The following is a 15,675-nucleotide window of genomic DNA, read 5'->3' on the forward strand; positions in this document are numbered from 1 at the left end:
TTAAAGCTGCACAATTCATATTTTTGTGAATGAAAATGGATTGAATTAATGAATGTTATGTGAAAGGAGTTGCTCGTTGTAACAAACCCACAGAGAATTATTACCTCACTATGTAGTTGCCCCCAGCTCTACGTGGAATTTTAGCGACTTTCAGCTCATTGTTTTGGTTTTATGGCCCACAATTTTATTGTTTGGTTGAGTCTCTCCGCTCTCATCTGTGTTGTTTCCAGCAACAGCAGCAAGCAGCTGTTTTAAGCAAAAAGGCAGAGCACAACGACAGAGTACACGACTTGTCAAGCACTAAATTGCAGGCTGGCAATATTAACCAAGTAGCTGGTGAACAATGAGCAGCTGAGGAACAAGACGTTTCTCTCAGGAGTTGGTGGAGACCAAAACAGAACTACGAGGAGATTGAATATTGGACTTACATTTGTGTTGCGTTGCCAAAAACACAACTCCAAGTGAGCGCTCATATTATGTGTTAATAGGTAGCCGTTTGTCATAACAACTTGTTTAGATGATAATAAGTCAATATTGTGTGTACAGCTTATTGCAATGCCCCACGGGGCTAGAAAAATAATTAATCCCGCCTTAAGAGGACCTAGATGTAGCTCGGTTGAAGAATTAAGTTTTAGTTTTTTTAAGCAGGATCAATGCATACACTTTGTTTTAAATGGCTCTTTAATCCTTTCATAGCTATTTGTCCTTGTCACTCTGCTCTCTCAGCTCCTCTACTTGGCATTATCAACTAGCCAGCCTGTTGTGGTACTGATAGCTGTCACTAGTGATTCTCTCCTACACATCCTCAGCATCTCACAGGCAGCTCTTGTTTTAAAGCTAATTACAAATTTAGACACAACACAATGTTGTAAACCGAGTATTCTACCCAAGTTCCGCCTGCATTGCATAGATGGCCAAGTGAAGAAATGGAGCAACCAGAAAAAAAAAACAACCCCAAAGAAAATCAATAGTCCTCTCTGCCTCCAACATCTTAATGCCACTCTCAGTGGAGAGGGGTGTGTGGAAGTGATGGAGTCTCTGTCAGTTACGAGACATCAGAGGAGTTTTTAATTGAGGCCCCAGTGGGGCTGGGAGGGACATGGGAGATGTTGAGAGAGAGCTAGCCCGGGCCAGGGTAAGATGAGGTGGGAAGGCCTGTCGTGAGATGATATTGTCGCCCACTTTCATCCTTCTCCCAGAGCAGCACTTGGCAGCATGACATGAAATTTACGTCACAGTATATTGTTAATATTAATGGTATATATTTTTCTCTTATAATTTCAATCGAATGAGATTCAAAGTCAAGACAGACTGGTATAGTGACAATGTATTACCGATCAATTAACTGTTAATGTAGTTTACAGCAGCTGTGGAGGAGAGTTTCATACCTGGTGGAAATTAAGAGCTTATTACTCCACATCTGTGTGTGTGTGTGTGTGTGTGTGTGTGTGTGTGTGTGTGTGTGTGTGTGTGTGTGTGTGTGTGTGTGTGTGTGTGTGTGTGTGTGTGTGTGTGTGTTATGTTTGCTTCACTTTCTCAGAACAGCTGCAGCACAATTCCAGGATTTTGTTTTGGGTGAAATGTTTCCGACTCTGCTTTACATACCATGGATCCTGTGTTTTCACCACGTCCTTCCACGTCGGACTTGTCTCATCCTTAGGACAGGGACTCTGTCAACAATGCGTTGCCAGTGTTGCCACTGCTACTTGTGCAAGAGCTGGAGCACATTTTCAAACATTGCTCATACTTGCTGACATGTTTCCACATGGTTTGCTCCTGTCTCTATTGAGCTGTCTGACTCCATTTCTTCACCCGCCCTTTGCTTAGCATGCAAGTGTGCGTTTGGTTTAGAGTAAAAGGGAAGCGTATGCCCACTGGTTAACATGCAGTAAGCTGAAGCTCGAGGTGCAATTTGATGTGACATTTCATATCCATTCTGCACCACAACAAAAGATGTAGCCAGATCCACATCAGGCCTCGTGTATCCACTGTGAAGTTGTATTCTGGTTATACTGCCCACCACTACCTCAGGCCATTGTTTATATATCCCAGCACAGAGCTATTACACATTCTCACACCTCTCTGCCTGTAATGTAGCCTCTGCCTTGCTAACACGACAACCATGCAGTTGGCTCTGAGCTGTATATTCAGTTAATTAGCCAGTCTACTGGGTATGGGATTACCTTCAACTGTAAAGATGAGAAAACTCCCTCTAACCTTGCCCCCGGCATATCTGAGTAAGACTTTAAATCATTCCTTTAAATATACCTGCGAGTTAGCTTCGCCCTCCCAGACAAATCACTGACTGTCATGCGTTGGTCTCGTCGTATACTGTAGGAATACACAAAAAGCTTCGTGGCAGTTATTGAGATTACTTCAATGAATCAGTTTCACTCATTTGTATTTAAGGCACTATGACACATGCATTGTTAATGTCAGTCACATATCTCTGTGTGAGCATGTACGTTTTAAATAATGTGATGTATGTGTGTATAAAAATGCACACATGATTTACGAATATAAATAAAGGGGAGCCCGATGTGCACAAGTAGTACTTAAAGTCACCAGTGGTCCATCTTAAAGAGATACTCCAACCTGGCTTTCCAGGAACAGTGTTGTTCCATAACTGCATTGTCTTTTGTCTCGATTGCCAGGTGATGTGGTGGTTCACTTTTACACTGTGACCTGTAGCATTTAGCTTGATCTTTTGAACCCGTTTTCGCTGCTTTATCAATCTCACATCCTGAAGATATCCTTCAAACGCATATTGTAGACCCTTCTGTCTGCTTCTTTACTAAATAGCTTTTTCATTTTTCTAGATATTAGATCATATTTATTTATTCAGGGCGTGCATTAAGTGCACGGTCGCTCTGCCACCTTGACGGGACTAGCGGCCATGCGGCTTAGCGAGGGGTCAATTTTAACTCAAGCTCAGTCCGTCTCTAACCCTCTTTGTAACTTCTCAGTAGTGTGTGACCGTTAGATGGCAGGGAATATTCACCTGGATCGATCAGATTTAAGCTTAAAGATTAAATCCATAGCGCTGCTCTATAATCAGAGAACCTCTGGACTGTGAGCCAACTTTCCACCCAGGAAAGGTCAGTAGCAGTCTGACATGTCTGAGAGACAGCTTTGGAGTTGAGAGTGGCCTAATACCACAAAACCTCATTGTGATTCCAGCCCGGTCCAGCATTCACGTAGTTACCAGCTCAATGCCTGCTTGCTTGCAAACCCACAACCCAAAACTCATTCAACCGCTTGTTTTTTCCCCCTTTCTTGGGTCGCTTGGTCACTCACCCGCTTACCCCATCTCTCCAACCGTCACTGACTCACTAACTCATCCTCCTTACTCTCCCGCTCGCCCCCCCACCACTTCCCCCACCACCACCAGATGGCTTTTATAGTTCTCCCGCTGAGAAAAAAAGAAGGCTGTTAGAAACTTTATTCCTATAAATGCAGAGCCATTACTCTGTTTTAATGTGCACGTCTGCACATCATACACTCGTGTTTGCCACGAGCCCATGGCGTCAAGGGAAGGGCAATAATGTCAGACAAATTGTGTAAGTAAATGGGCGCTAGGTCGTCCTGGAGACGAGCGCATTGCCTTCCTGCATGCCAATAAGACGGTGAGGTAGCATCTCGCTGAAAAGCAATTTATTGAAATGCAAAAAGAGGAGAGAAGGCTCAGAGCAAAGATGCTGACGGGACAAAAACCTGTCGCCATCCATCTCAGTTTGCCAAGTTTTGCCTCAATAAGTGAGCTTCTTGTCCTCTCCCAGAGAGGTGATGTCTTTCCTAGCAATATTACAATAACAGTTGGTGTGCCTGTGTGCTCACAAGCTTTTCATACTGGGACTGAATGGGGAGGATTCCGAGGTTTTGATGGACACCTTTAAGGTTGATAATAAAGGCTTGTAACTGAAACTGAAGCTGAAACAAATTCAAAGTCATTCGTTCAATGTAAGCCTAATATTCATGCTCATGTTTTCCATTCTGACTAATCCGTGTCCTGACACAGAGGCCATCTTCTTCCCATTAGCGCCGTTGTTATTGTTTCTGCCAATCTCTTTCCTGCGAGGTCAACGGCGCTACACAGAAACTGAATAAAGAAGTTTAGATCGCCAACGTCGACGAGCCTGCTTGCACTCGCTGAGGCAGTATGCATCAATCACCTCGCCAGAGTTGGGTGAATGTGATTTAAGTGTGAGCTCCTGTTTTGTCTCACTGAGTTTTATATCTCATTCACTTTACTGTTTCTTCCCAGTCTTACTGTATTGTCTGAATGAATGTCTTTATCTCTGCCATGTGACTCATTGTTAGAGAGATATATAAGCCTATTTTGAGTGCTGAGCCTGGCTGTGCCTCCTTGGTCTCCAGGGCTGTATAGGCCCTCCAGCAGGGCTGGGCCCTGCTGCTGCTCAACCCTTGGGCTAGCCCCTAGTCCACCACGTTCTTCTCTGATCAACACTCCTCCTCTACTGCACCCCCCCCCCCCCCCTCTCTCTCTTTTCCTCGATTTTCACAACCAGGCAGAATAAGGTCAGGTTGTTCATCCTGACAATGAAAGAAAAACCTAATTGACTCTTCCTCTCCTCTTCCTCATCCTTCCAGCTTGTCTACAATGAGCCTTGATGCTCTTTATTAGCCCGAAGCCATCCTTCTGTCAAGGGACATTATTCTCCTTTGGTCACAGCTTACGAGGCTAGGTTTCTTCTCGGCAGGTAAAACTGGCCTGACAGTTGGAGGGAAAGCAGCTTTGATCTCCACCGTCTTCACGTTGCAGAACCAAGATGACAGGCAAGGGAGTCTTAGGAGCACTTTATTCCACCAAAGGTGCTGGAGAGAAAACACTCAGGCTTGTAAAAATGCCTGCAAATCTTGGCTTTCACATTCACTGAAGCCCAAACAATACCTAAGCTGGCCCCTTGCGAGTCCCCCTATAGTGTCTTCCAGAGACTAAGGGAGCCTCATTTCTCACTGGTGATGTGCCCTGTGTTAGAGGCTCCATATGGAGCTGGTGTTTTATCATACTCTTGCCTGCCCCCATTAAATATCTATTTTTACCTTAGCAGTCTACCGTGGCCTCCTATGATACACAAAACACCTACGGCGAAGCACCACCTATAAGAAGTAACCCAGATGTGGTCGATATAACCTGTAAAAAATGTTGCAAACATTAATTGAAGGTGCATTTGTAGCTACCAGTTGTACCTTTTCATAATATATCATTTTTATCTATACGTCTGATAGACCCCCAACAACAAAATAACTGCAAGGGATGGCCACAAAAACAAATCACATTATATGTACAATATAATAGAACATAATACAACAGAACCATTTTATAGCCTCTGGAACTGCCATAGTGTTGACTCGATGCCTCGCAGACCCAGTTTCAATAAAATCTGAACTTCTGAAAATTTGATTTTAAGTAGACTACTATATTGCATTTGCAATATATTGTGAAGGTGATCCTGTAATTGTGTCCACCTACTGCATCAGTAATGTATGAGGCAGATGTGACCTCTACAATGTGATTTGTGGCATTTTGTATGACCAAAATTGATTAATATACCTGTGAAAATAATCACTGTTGAATTTTGATGTGACAATATGTCTATGGGGAAGGATTCATGGAAAGTGGTGGTAGCAAACTGTAACCACTGCATGCGGCGGCAGACAGTGCTGACATGTAAATGTTACCAAGTGCAGTTTTACTGACACACACATCAAACATATAGAATATCATATAAAGTAAATTCATAAATGAAGCACACGGTTCGAATGTGCTGAAATGTGCAGAATGTCAAGCTTTCATGTGGGACTAAATTATACGACAAAAAATGAAAAATGTTGTGTCATTTTATCGACACTGACATGGTTCATACATACTTGAGCCCTTATCCATTTCATGTTTACTAGTCAACTGACATTGAGTGTTGACATCAGCAGAAATGGAAGTTAATACAGACAGGAACCCTGGTGAGGATGTGTCATTCTCTATCGTATCATGTTGCCTCGTTATAGACACACTTTCCACTTCTTTGATGTGTATTCTGATGTGTGCTACACATTCATCGTATCGAAGAAAACGCGTGTGTAGTGAGTGAAGTTTGGCCCGTTTGGTGCAGCTCTGAAATCTGCAGGCTCTTGGTAATGTGACAGTGCAGCCCAAAGCACTCCATCCTTACCCTTGCACAGAGGGAATAGGGAAAAGGGGAGAGAAAGGATAGGTAAACAGAGCCATTAGAGACAAATCTATTTCTGAAGAAAACAAAATCACATCATCAAACAAGAGAAAAAGAAAAATATGATCCTGCAGCCCTTTGGGCCCCGGCGTAGCAATGATAGCCGACTATGGCATTTGTCTTTATCAGTCTGCCTTGAGGGAGGGAGAGTGTGGCGGGAAGGTGTGAGAATAAAAAGAGAGTGAGAAAGACGGTGGAAATAAAGAGCACAGCGTCTTCTTTACTCGTCACAAAGAGCTTGACACATTTGTTATTTTTCTGAGGTGAGCAGCTTTGTGTGTGATTATTCCTCTCTCATACATGTTTTGTGGTTTTGCTGTTAGTACAAAGTGGCTCTCAGATGGTCATTCTTTAAATATAACAGAGTGAAGGGCTCGGTGGACAGCGAGCCACAGCATCATCAGTCATGACTAGCCTGGGAAGGCATACCCAGCTTCATCAAAATGACAAGATTGACTTTCCAGATTTTATCCTTTCTCTGTGACATTTGGTTGTTTATTCTGCTCTGCAGCGGTACCAGAGAGTCTTTGTCGTGCCTTTTGTATTGAGTGTCTCTCAAAATAGATACTGTATATGGTTCGTAAAATCATTCAAGATTACAATAATTATTTGAAATGTATAACATGTAATATATATTAGTATCTGTCTCCGCATCAATTGCCTCTATATTATATTGGAGGCATTCTTTTGAATCTGTTGCTGCCATTTAACCAAGTAGTTTAACAAGACAGAGAATCAGCCATGCTGGCAGCTCTGTGGGGCTGTGCTTAAGCACAGCGGTGCTTTGGGCTAAATACTAATGGCATCAGGCTAACATGCTAATGTTAGGCAGGTATAATATTAACTATGTTAACCATCTTAGTAGAGCTTTTTCATCCAATTTTGGAATAATAGAGAAAACTTCAAAATTTCATATTGATCATTTGAGATCACCCTTCAGCATCAAAAAGAACAAGGTTTCTTCTGACTTTTTCTGAGAAAGAAGTGTATGGCGGGAACAGCAAACCACTTCCTAACCACTGTCTTGATTATTTCATTTAACCTTATTTTACAGAATTAATACTTACATAGTCTATTTAATTATTTCACATTTGAACGCTGAACTATCTCGGCTGCAGAACGGTACTAAACAGTTTGATATAAATCACTGAATTAAACCTGATCAATTAATCACAGAATTTAATTAAACAATTACACAACACAGATGGACATTGTTATCATACCACAACTTTAAACTTGCATAATTACTGTATAGAGACACACTATAGTGAGTCAGGAATGTAAGATGAGTTTTGTTTGACTACAGGACAAGATCAGAATAAATGCAAACAGAACACTTAACAGTCTCTTACTCTGAGGTAGATTAAAATATATAAAATGGAAGGATTTACTAAGACTAGGACTAGCATATCAATTAAGGTACATTTTATTTTGCATCAAGTTTCTTTGAGTTGTTTAATCACAATTGAGTGTGTCTCTGTGTCCTTCAGGAGTGTGGATGCTTGTAAAACCGAAAAGGTGGGGTCATTAAACCCTGTTAGCTCAGCCTTTACAAAGGTCTTAGAGTTCATAAATTCACTACGGATCAAAAGGGAAAATCGTCCGATAACAATCGGTGGTCGAGCAATCGGAGCACCCTTTAAAGTCGTTGAGACATTTCACTCAAAGCAACAGAAATGAAGCTTATGTTGGAGCTGGAAGAAAAGTCAGTGGATCATCAACATCATTAGACTTCAAATTTTGGGGACCATGGAAATATCTGTACAAAGTTTCATGGCAATCCATCTAATGGTAGTTGAGATATATTAGTTTGGACCTAAGTGGTGGACAGACCAGAACAGACAGATTGGCATAGGCATCCAAAACGCAGCAGCATAAAGGCTGAACTGACATGTTCTATCATTGGTCAGTACGTTCCTTCTCTTCCTCCCTTCTATGGCCTTTCATTAATTCTGTTTCGTGGAACAATCAGGTACATTTGCTTCTCAGAATCAGATGGACTGGATTTCCATTTGAGAATTGATCACCTCCAAAAGGACGCCTCTGTTTGCCCTTAATCTCAGCTGGCCTGTATTGTAGTCTTGTCTGTATAGCTGATGCCAAGTCCTTACAGATGCTTCATCATTTCCTCTTTCCTGTGCCAGTCATTTTTCAGTCTTTTAAAAAAATATATTATCTGCCCAGAGCGGGCACTCTCTGAGGGAGGCCTGTTTGTGTTACAGCCAGGCTCACAGCTATTTAGTGGCTCTGCTGTTTTCTTTTCTTCTCCCTCTGTTCAGTCTGAATACCCAAGGGAAATTTGGCTGTGTCTCTGATATCTTTCTTTGTCCTGCTGACCAGTTTTCTATTCCTCCTCATCAGTTCGCAGTTTGCCAACATTCTGTCACTCATTTTCATGTATAATTGACTCCAAAGTAATTTTAGTGTTGTGCTGAAAGATATACAATATTGTGCAGTAAAAAAAAAAAAAAAAGAACGTTATATTAAAATATCTACCATGCATATTTGCTTCTTTATTTACCCTTGTTGCTATTCCTGAATATTGACATTTCCTTCCTGTTTTATACTGTTAATGATATTATAGACATTAAGAAGAATATTAAAGCAAAACGCATCAGAACTTCAGTCACTTGAGCAATGCGTAACAGAAGGCAGGGGGTGGGATAGTTAGCGCCAACATCCTCTTAATGCCGGTGCCAATGCTGTTTGAGTGAAACGACAACACAGTCTTGTGCGACTGCTTAGCCATCTGCCATCTGGACTCAATTGAATGACTCAAGTGTCTTAATTGGACGCTAGTAAAGAAGCCCTTACTTCGTTCACATTAATCAAAGGTTGTCACTCATTTCTGTTTCCTCTGACAGTCTGACTGTCTTTGAAAGCCAAACGTTATACGGAGATGATTTGACGTTGCGGACGATGATGACAGAGATGTGTCATCATGTTGGGCTTCATGTTCTGCCATCTGGATAATTCAGGATTTTTATGACAACGAATGCAAACAGCAAAATTGTCAAATGGGGAAATAATGGTGATGGAGACAGCTGTGACAGTTGTGCTCTTATTTTAGCTCTGCAAGAGTGAATAATGAGGCTCTCCCTTCTCTGCCCTTTGCTTTTCAGGTCAGAACATCGCGTTCCCCCCGGTGGCTCTGTGGGTAACTGTTGGCCTGGCCGTGTGTCTGCTGGTGCTGCTAGTTGCCCTGGCTGCTGTCTGCCGCAGGAAGATCAAGGAGAGCTGCGAGGAGGCCAGGAGAGAAGGTAAAGCGAATGGAAGAGGAGAGGGGCGGGAGAGGGAGAGGTGGCTCTGCACATTCAGCACCAGTGTATAGTCTCACTACGAGTACAATTCATTAGTGATGACTCTTGAAAAATCCATGTTCAATCCTCACGGTTAGATAAAAACCTGTTTTGGGGTTGACTTGCCTTCATTAGGGGCAATATGAAATACGAATGTCACAGCTGTGGCAACTTTGGAGCTATATGCACAAAAAATATAGTAATGAAATGATTATGTGTTCGCCTGCTGTATACACATTTTAAGGGCTTGATGAATAATGGATGCTGACCTATCATGTTCTCAGGCCCTTTCAACACTTCTCAGGGCCTTCATTAAAATGCAGAATGACTCCTTAAACTCTTCACATAGTGGTCCAGTAGATGATATGCATAATTGCGACATGTTGCCTCGATCATGTGGGAGGCACAACGAGAGCGGGAGAGATCGAGCAGAAAGCAGTGATGAGATGTTCGCTGCTCAAGGAACATTGAGATTCCAGAGGGAGTTCTGCCTAATGCGATGGGCAGGATCTCGAATGGTGGGACGCATATCTACAGCAAAGAGGAGCATCATTACTCGGGTCCAGTAATTAGCATTGCGATATAGCTGAGGATCGCCGCAAGTGCGAAGAGAAAAAGTTTTGAAATGAGATAGATAGTGCAGAGCCACCAGCTCCGCTGTAATGAGATCCGCTCACAGTGGAGGAGACATTTAAATAAAGGTCAGCCAGTGTCTGCACCACGGCCCAGAGGTTTAAAAATAAATATGGAAGTGACACAGACTCAGAGGAAAGAGTAAATAGCTCCATGGAACATATGAAATCAAATGAAATGGAAAGAGAGAAATATAATGCGGTTCCTCACACAGGCAAAGAGGCACCATCGCCAAAGGCAGGATTGATTATGTGGTCGTCCACTGTCCGCCTTATTGAAATGTTAAGTCTCCTTCTGTCCCCTGCCAGCAATGCTTCAGCAGTCTTTGGTGTTTTTCAAGCACAAAGCTAAAGAGTGTGAACGCTGACTTATTCACATATCATGCAGACTCTTGTACTCCTGATAGAATGGTACTGTATGAATACAGATGCGTAGGGGCTTAAAATAGGATGGATATGCACATATCCGGAGCTGTGGGGAGAACAGGAAGCAGGGAAGTGCAACCTAATTGTGGTTGTCTTATCTTTTAATGGCGTTCCGGGGTATGGCCAGATTGAAGTTGACTCTCTCTTCACCGTGTCTGGGTAGCGAGGGTGGAAGGGTCAGTAAGAGTGGAGAAGTGAGTAAGTCATTTTTCTTACCTGTCATAATGTATGTGGAGCACCCGAATGTGTATCGTAAGAGAGCAGAGCCGCTTGTGGACTCTCAATTCCTGGGGCAGTGTTGTATCTCAACACCAGCGTGGTTCTGTGCTCCCTGAGATTTTGTTTCTTTCATCCTTCACTTCTGTCCTTCCTTACATAATTACTATGTATCTGATATATGCTTTAAGCGTCCTAGCCGGGGCTGCTCCATTTCTACAAGGCATATTTTACATTTAGATAAGCATATGATTTAATCAGACTTCCGCTTGGATATCATGTGTAGGTGACATGGGACAGATCTCCCCTGTGTGACAGATGAAAGTCATGAGGGATGTTCCCCTTAAGGGGTTTTGACCACAGTGGTGCACATATTTCACAGGGGTTAACCCTCAGGTTTACCGCGGAGCAAATGCTGTTGATTGATCGCCTTCGTGTGCATGCGACTCACATTAAATAGCAGACACATAGATTTATTTCACTATTGAGCAAATGCTCATAGAAGCAGACATTTATAAAAATCCCTGATCACATTATTGGCAAAAGAAAGCGGTTTGCTCCTCGTGCCTCCTCTTTTTTTACATGAGCCAAATTCAATCAACAACAGTTCAAAGGGAGAGAAAATGAATTAAAACCGCCACAGCACAAATGCTCCTGTCATTAAGCCGTATGTCTTAATACGCACAAAGGTTTTAAAAAGAAGGTTTTGCTGTTTCTAGGGTGCAAGAATAAATTAATTAGACGGACTTATCAGTGTATTTATAGTACGATAGGTTTACCAACAGGCTGTTTGATTTTGCTTATACATTTGAAACGCTCATGATGTCACAGCAGTGTTTTTTGGAGATTCAGAGTAGGGCTCTGCGCCACTTCTGTGTCGAGGAGACATGGAGGCAGAAGAGAGGATGATGAGGAACAGTAACAGTCTTCTGGCTTCAGTGAGTAGCTTTCTTTCCCCTGACTCTCTCGTCTTTTATGTGGTTTGTCCGGCTTTTGTGCTGAAGCCATAACCACCCTTCTTCCTATTCCCACACATCTGAGATGCAGCCAACAGGGGCATAAAATTGTAACACTCTCAATGTACAAGGGAAGCAGTTCTCACTCCCTGCCCTGTGGATGCCCCCGTCTTCAGCCTGACTTTAAATGAGCCTCTCTCCTATCGAAGCCCTGTCCCCTAAGGTATTTCCACTGCTGCCACAGTGGTGGGACTGTTGGTCGATTTGGAGTAGTTGAATGAAGCGGTGAAGGTAAACGGGCTCACACATCTATATGAATGTTACACCCCAGTTCTGATGTGAAGTAGTGGTTTATATTGCTTTTCTCCAAGGTGCTTTTGTGGATTTTACTCTCAAAATGTGCACATTATCAACAAGTTAACTCTAAATGGTATTCCAGACTTTCAGTTCAATATATATATACTGTGGACTACAGTAATATGTAATTATATCAAATCTGATTTTCCAAATACAACATGGCTAACACAGAAAGAAAAAATGTAGAATGTGGTTTGGGTAGAATTATGCATGCTGTGTACAGCCTGTTTGAATGTGGACACTCAGCATGTTCTGCTGCTGTAATTATAAGGATTATAGTCTCTGCCGTCAAAGAAGATCAGGCAAACGTATAGGAATATAAACATGGATGGTGTAGCCTTGACATTTAATTTGGTTCAATTATCAGTTTAATCTCATGTATCAGACACTAAATATTGGATCTCGAGCCCAATTGCTGTGAAAATCGTGAGAAAGAATTAATATCAGTCGCTTGGATACCCTGTCTCAGACCTATTTTTAGCCCATATGTATGTGCGCACATGCACCCCACGTGTGTAAGTGTGACATCCATCACCGGGTCGCCTCCCTAACTCTGTTGACAGTGGGTTTTCAGAAAGCCAGCAGCTAAAGCCTAATATGATTACTGTCTTTAAGAAAAAGCTGGATAGGAGGTTAAGGTGTGTGTGTGTGTGTGTGTGTGTGTGTGTGTGTGTGTGTGTGTGTGTGTGTGTGTGTGCGTGAGCGTTAGTGTGATATGTGGCATTTTGTGGAGCTTCGTCGCCATATAGGTCTCTCACCACAGCTTGTCCTTTTAGCTGTGAAGGATCAGCTCACCATAGGCTCGTGATGAAGTGCCTGCATTGCGTGCCTGCCTTTGTACTGTGGCTCCCACTGATAATTGCTCCTCTGTCTCCCCACAGCTGAAGAGGCCAAGGAACTGGAAGAAGAGGAGTCAAAGACAGGTCAGCCAATCCACGCCTGGTCAAGCTCAGCCTCCGCGTGTATCAGGGGCCTGCTGTATGTTTTTCGCTAGCGGTGCTTGTGGCAAATTCTGGTCAGGAAGCAGTTGAAACTCCCCCCGTTACAGTTCCACCTTCTAGCTAAGACCGATATTGAAATACTAGAATATATTTAGCATTCAGCACTCTGAGCAGTGTAATGATGCAAGGCTGTAAACAATGTCAGGAACGGGCAACAATGCGTTTTATCCACTGGAGTGTGGATCAAGTGGGCAGGAACACCAGACTGAGCCTGTAAACAGGCCAATTAACTGTACACATGCAAAATCTCACGCCTGATCCAGAATTCTATTTTTTTAATATAAAAACAAATCGTTATTTCGATGTACTGTGCAAAGCATTTAAGTTATATAGATGTCAAATACCCCCCCCCACCTACCCTTACACACACATATACACAGTTTAGCCTGTCTTCTTTAAAAAGAAGTCCAGGTGGCAGGATGGTAGGGACCCAACAGAACAAGTATCTGAATGTTAAGTTTGTTTAAGTGTGGAGGAACTCTGATGAAGAATGTGTGCACGGGAAAACCAGCTCCAGGGTCTAGATCCATTCAACACAGCAACCCAGTGGCATAACTCTTCCATTGTGTGTGTGTGTGTGTGTGTGTGTGTGTGTGTGTGGGTGCACTCATTTAGTGATGCCAACAAGCTGTTTTACATTATAGGTTCCCCCAAAGCTACAGCTATAACAGTGAAATCTATCTTGTCTATAAATTTAATGGTAACAAGTTCCACAAGTTCCAAGTTTCACAAAATACCAGCAATAGTGCTGCCATGGCCTGCACTCAAATGATCCTGTTTACCAAGTCCTGACTAAAATGTGTTTTATTATTGTCACAAGTTTCTTTTGGATTGTTATGATGAATCATCCAGCCGAATGGACAGACAACCACTCTGACAGTTCTTGCACCACTTAATGCTACACAGTTTGGCAAGTGCCTATTCTTTCTAAACGAACTAGTTGGAATCACTCAGCAAAGGCAATGCCCAGAAGGAGCTGTATAGAATAGACTGTTCAAAGTCAAGTTTTTAGGAGAAAGGATGAAAAAGAGTATACAGCCATACTGTGGGGCTTTACTAAACCAGAGTGGTGCTTCCAGCTAAATGTTAATGTCATGCTGCATGCTGACATCCTCACCATGACAGGTATGAACAGAGAGATTTCAGGAGATTCCTATAACTTTAAAAGAAGTTATAGTTGTTCTGTCATTATTCATCTTTTGCTTTACACAATGCTGGTGTGCTTCCTTTTCTGTGTTGAGAGTGACGTGATACTATGCTTACTGTGACCCTATGAGCCCAGAATTAATTTTGCTATTAGCAAGCAGGGCAAGCTTCTTCAGCCTGCCCAGCCTCAGTGACTGCCCCTCACAGTCCTGAGCAGTTCTCCCTCAAGCGTTAATGTCATTAGAGTTATTCATTTGACTCCTTCTATAGTCTGATTGAATTATTTAGCCTTTCTGTGAACGGTAAAGTTAATACCATGCGATTTTAATAAGCTGAGAGGTGAAGGAGAGTCTCTGAGTGAAGGGGGACAATGACTTTCACTCTCTAATGCCTCTCTCGTGAATGTTTCAGAGAGATCTGTGCAGCCAGGAGTGGGGTCAGCCATCCCACACACACTAGTGAGACTTGTGCTGCATTTCCACTGCATACTACGGCACAGCTCTACTCAACTGGACTCACATGGAACCGCTTTTTTGGGGGGTTTTCCATTAGCAAAAGTTGTGGATAGTACCCGGTGTTTTATCGCGTTATCACCTAGGTCGTGGTTCTCCGTTTTCGGTTCTGTTCTGAGCTGAGCCGATACAAGAAGGTGGAGTGAATACACTGCAAGCCACTGATTGGTTAGAGAGACTCATCTCTAGTGCAGCGTGGGACATCCTGTACAAACCTGGCATTTTTAAATAGCCAAGCAACCGTCAATAGTGACTGTAATTTTTTTTATTCACTCGAACAACTTTTTCGAAAAATGGAATGCAAAACGGAAAAAGCATTGAGGAAGTTCAGACGGTCCTCTGTTTGGTCGCCGACGAAGGGAAACGGTGAATGTTGCGTTGACGATGAATCCCACCTACATTGAGGGGGTACTACCCGCAGTGAAACATGAAATAGACAAAAAGGACCTGGTACCAGTTGAGTCCAGCCAAACCATGCAATGAAAACAAGGCATAAATACTTCAGCTTTCGTTAAAGGGGCAGAGCAAAGGAGAATAATGCTGGGAGACTAGTATGCCTGTGCTCCAGCGAGAAGGCAGCCACCTTCGCTCCCTCCGCCTCTCATCTTTGTCCATGCACCTGGTTGATCCAGGTGGACGTTGTGGGCGGTGAGCTGGTGAAATCAAGCTAATGATTCTGCCTTCTCAGATCACTCTGTAAGCACTATACAGACAGGAAGCTTTGTTTTGCCATCTGGCTTCAATTCACTGACAAAGGCAGAGGTTCCTGCACGAGACAAAGGAACTGAAATGAGTCCCACTTTAATAAACCCAGGATGATGGGGAGCCACGTTTGTGTGTTATCTTAATGAGCTGTCCAAAGGAGAGCGTGCCTCCCCTTTC

At 42.9% G+C, this 15,675-nt stretch overlaps 1 protein-coding gene across 1 annotated transcript in view; it reads left to right on the forward strand.

Annotated features, from left to right (window-relative positions):
* The window catches only part of cd276 (CD276 molecule), a 62,504-nt gene that overhangs the window by 30,945 nt on the left and 15,884 nt on the right, over positions 1 to 15,675 (forward strand). The window contains exons 5-6 of the mRNA XM_079164213.1: positions 9,371 to 9,508; positions 13,016 to 13,057. Of these exons, the coding sequence (XP_079020339.1) occupies positions 9,371 to 9,508; positions 13,016 to 13,057 (180 nt within the window). The remainder of the gene's footprint in view (positions 1 to 9,370; positions 9,509 to 13,015; positions 13,058 to 15,675) is intronic.

This window comes from Pholis gunnellus (genome assembly GCF_910591455.1).
Source record: "Pholis gunnellus genome assembly, chromosome: 1".
NCBI lineage: Eukaryota > Metazoa > Chordata > Actinopteri > Perciformes > Pholidae > Pholis > Pholis gunnellus.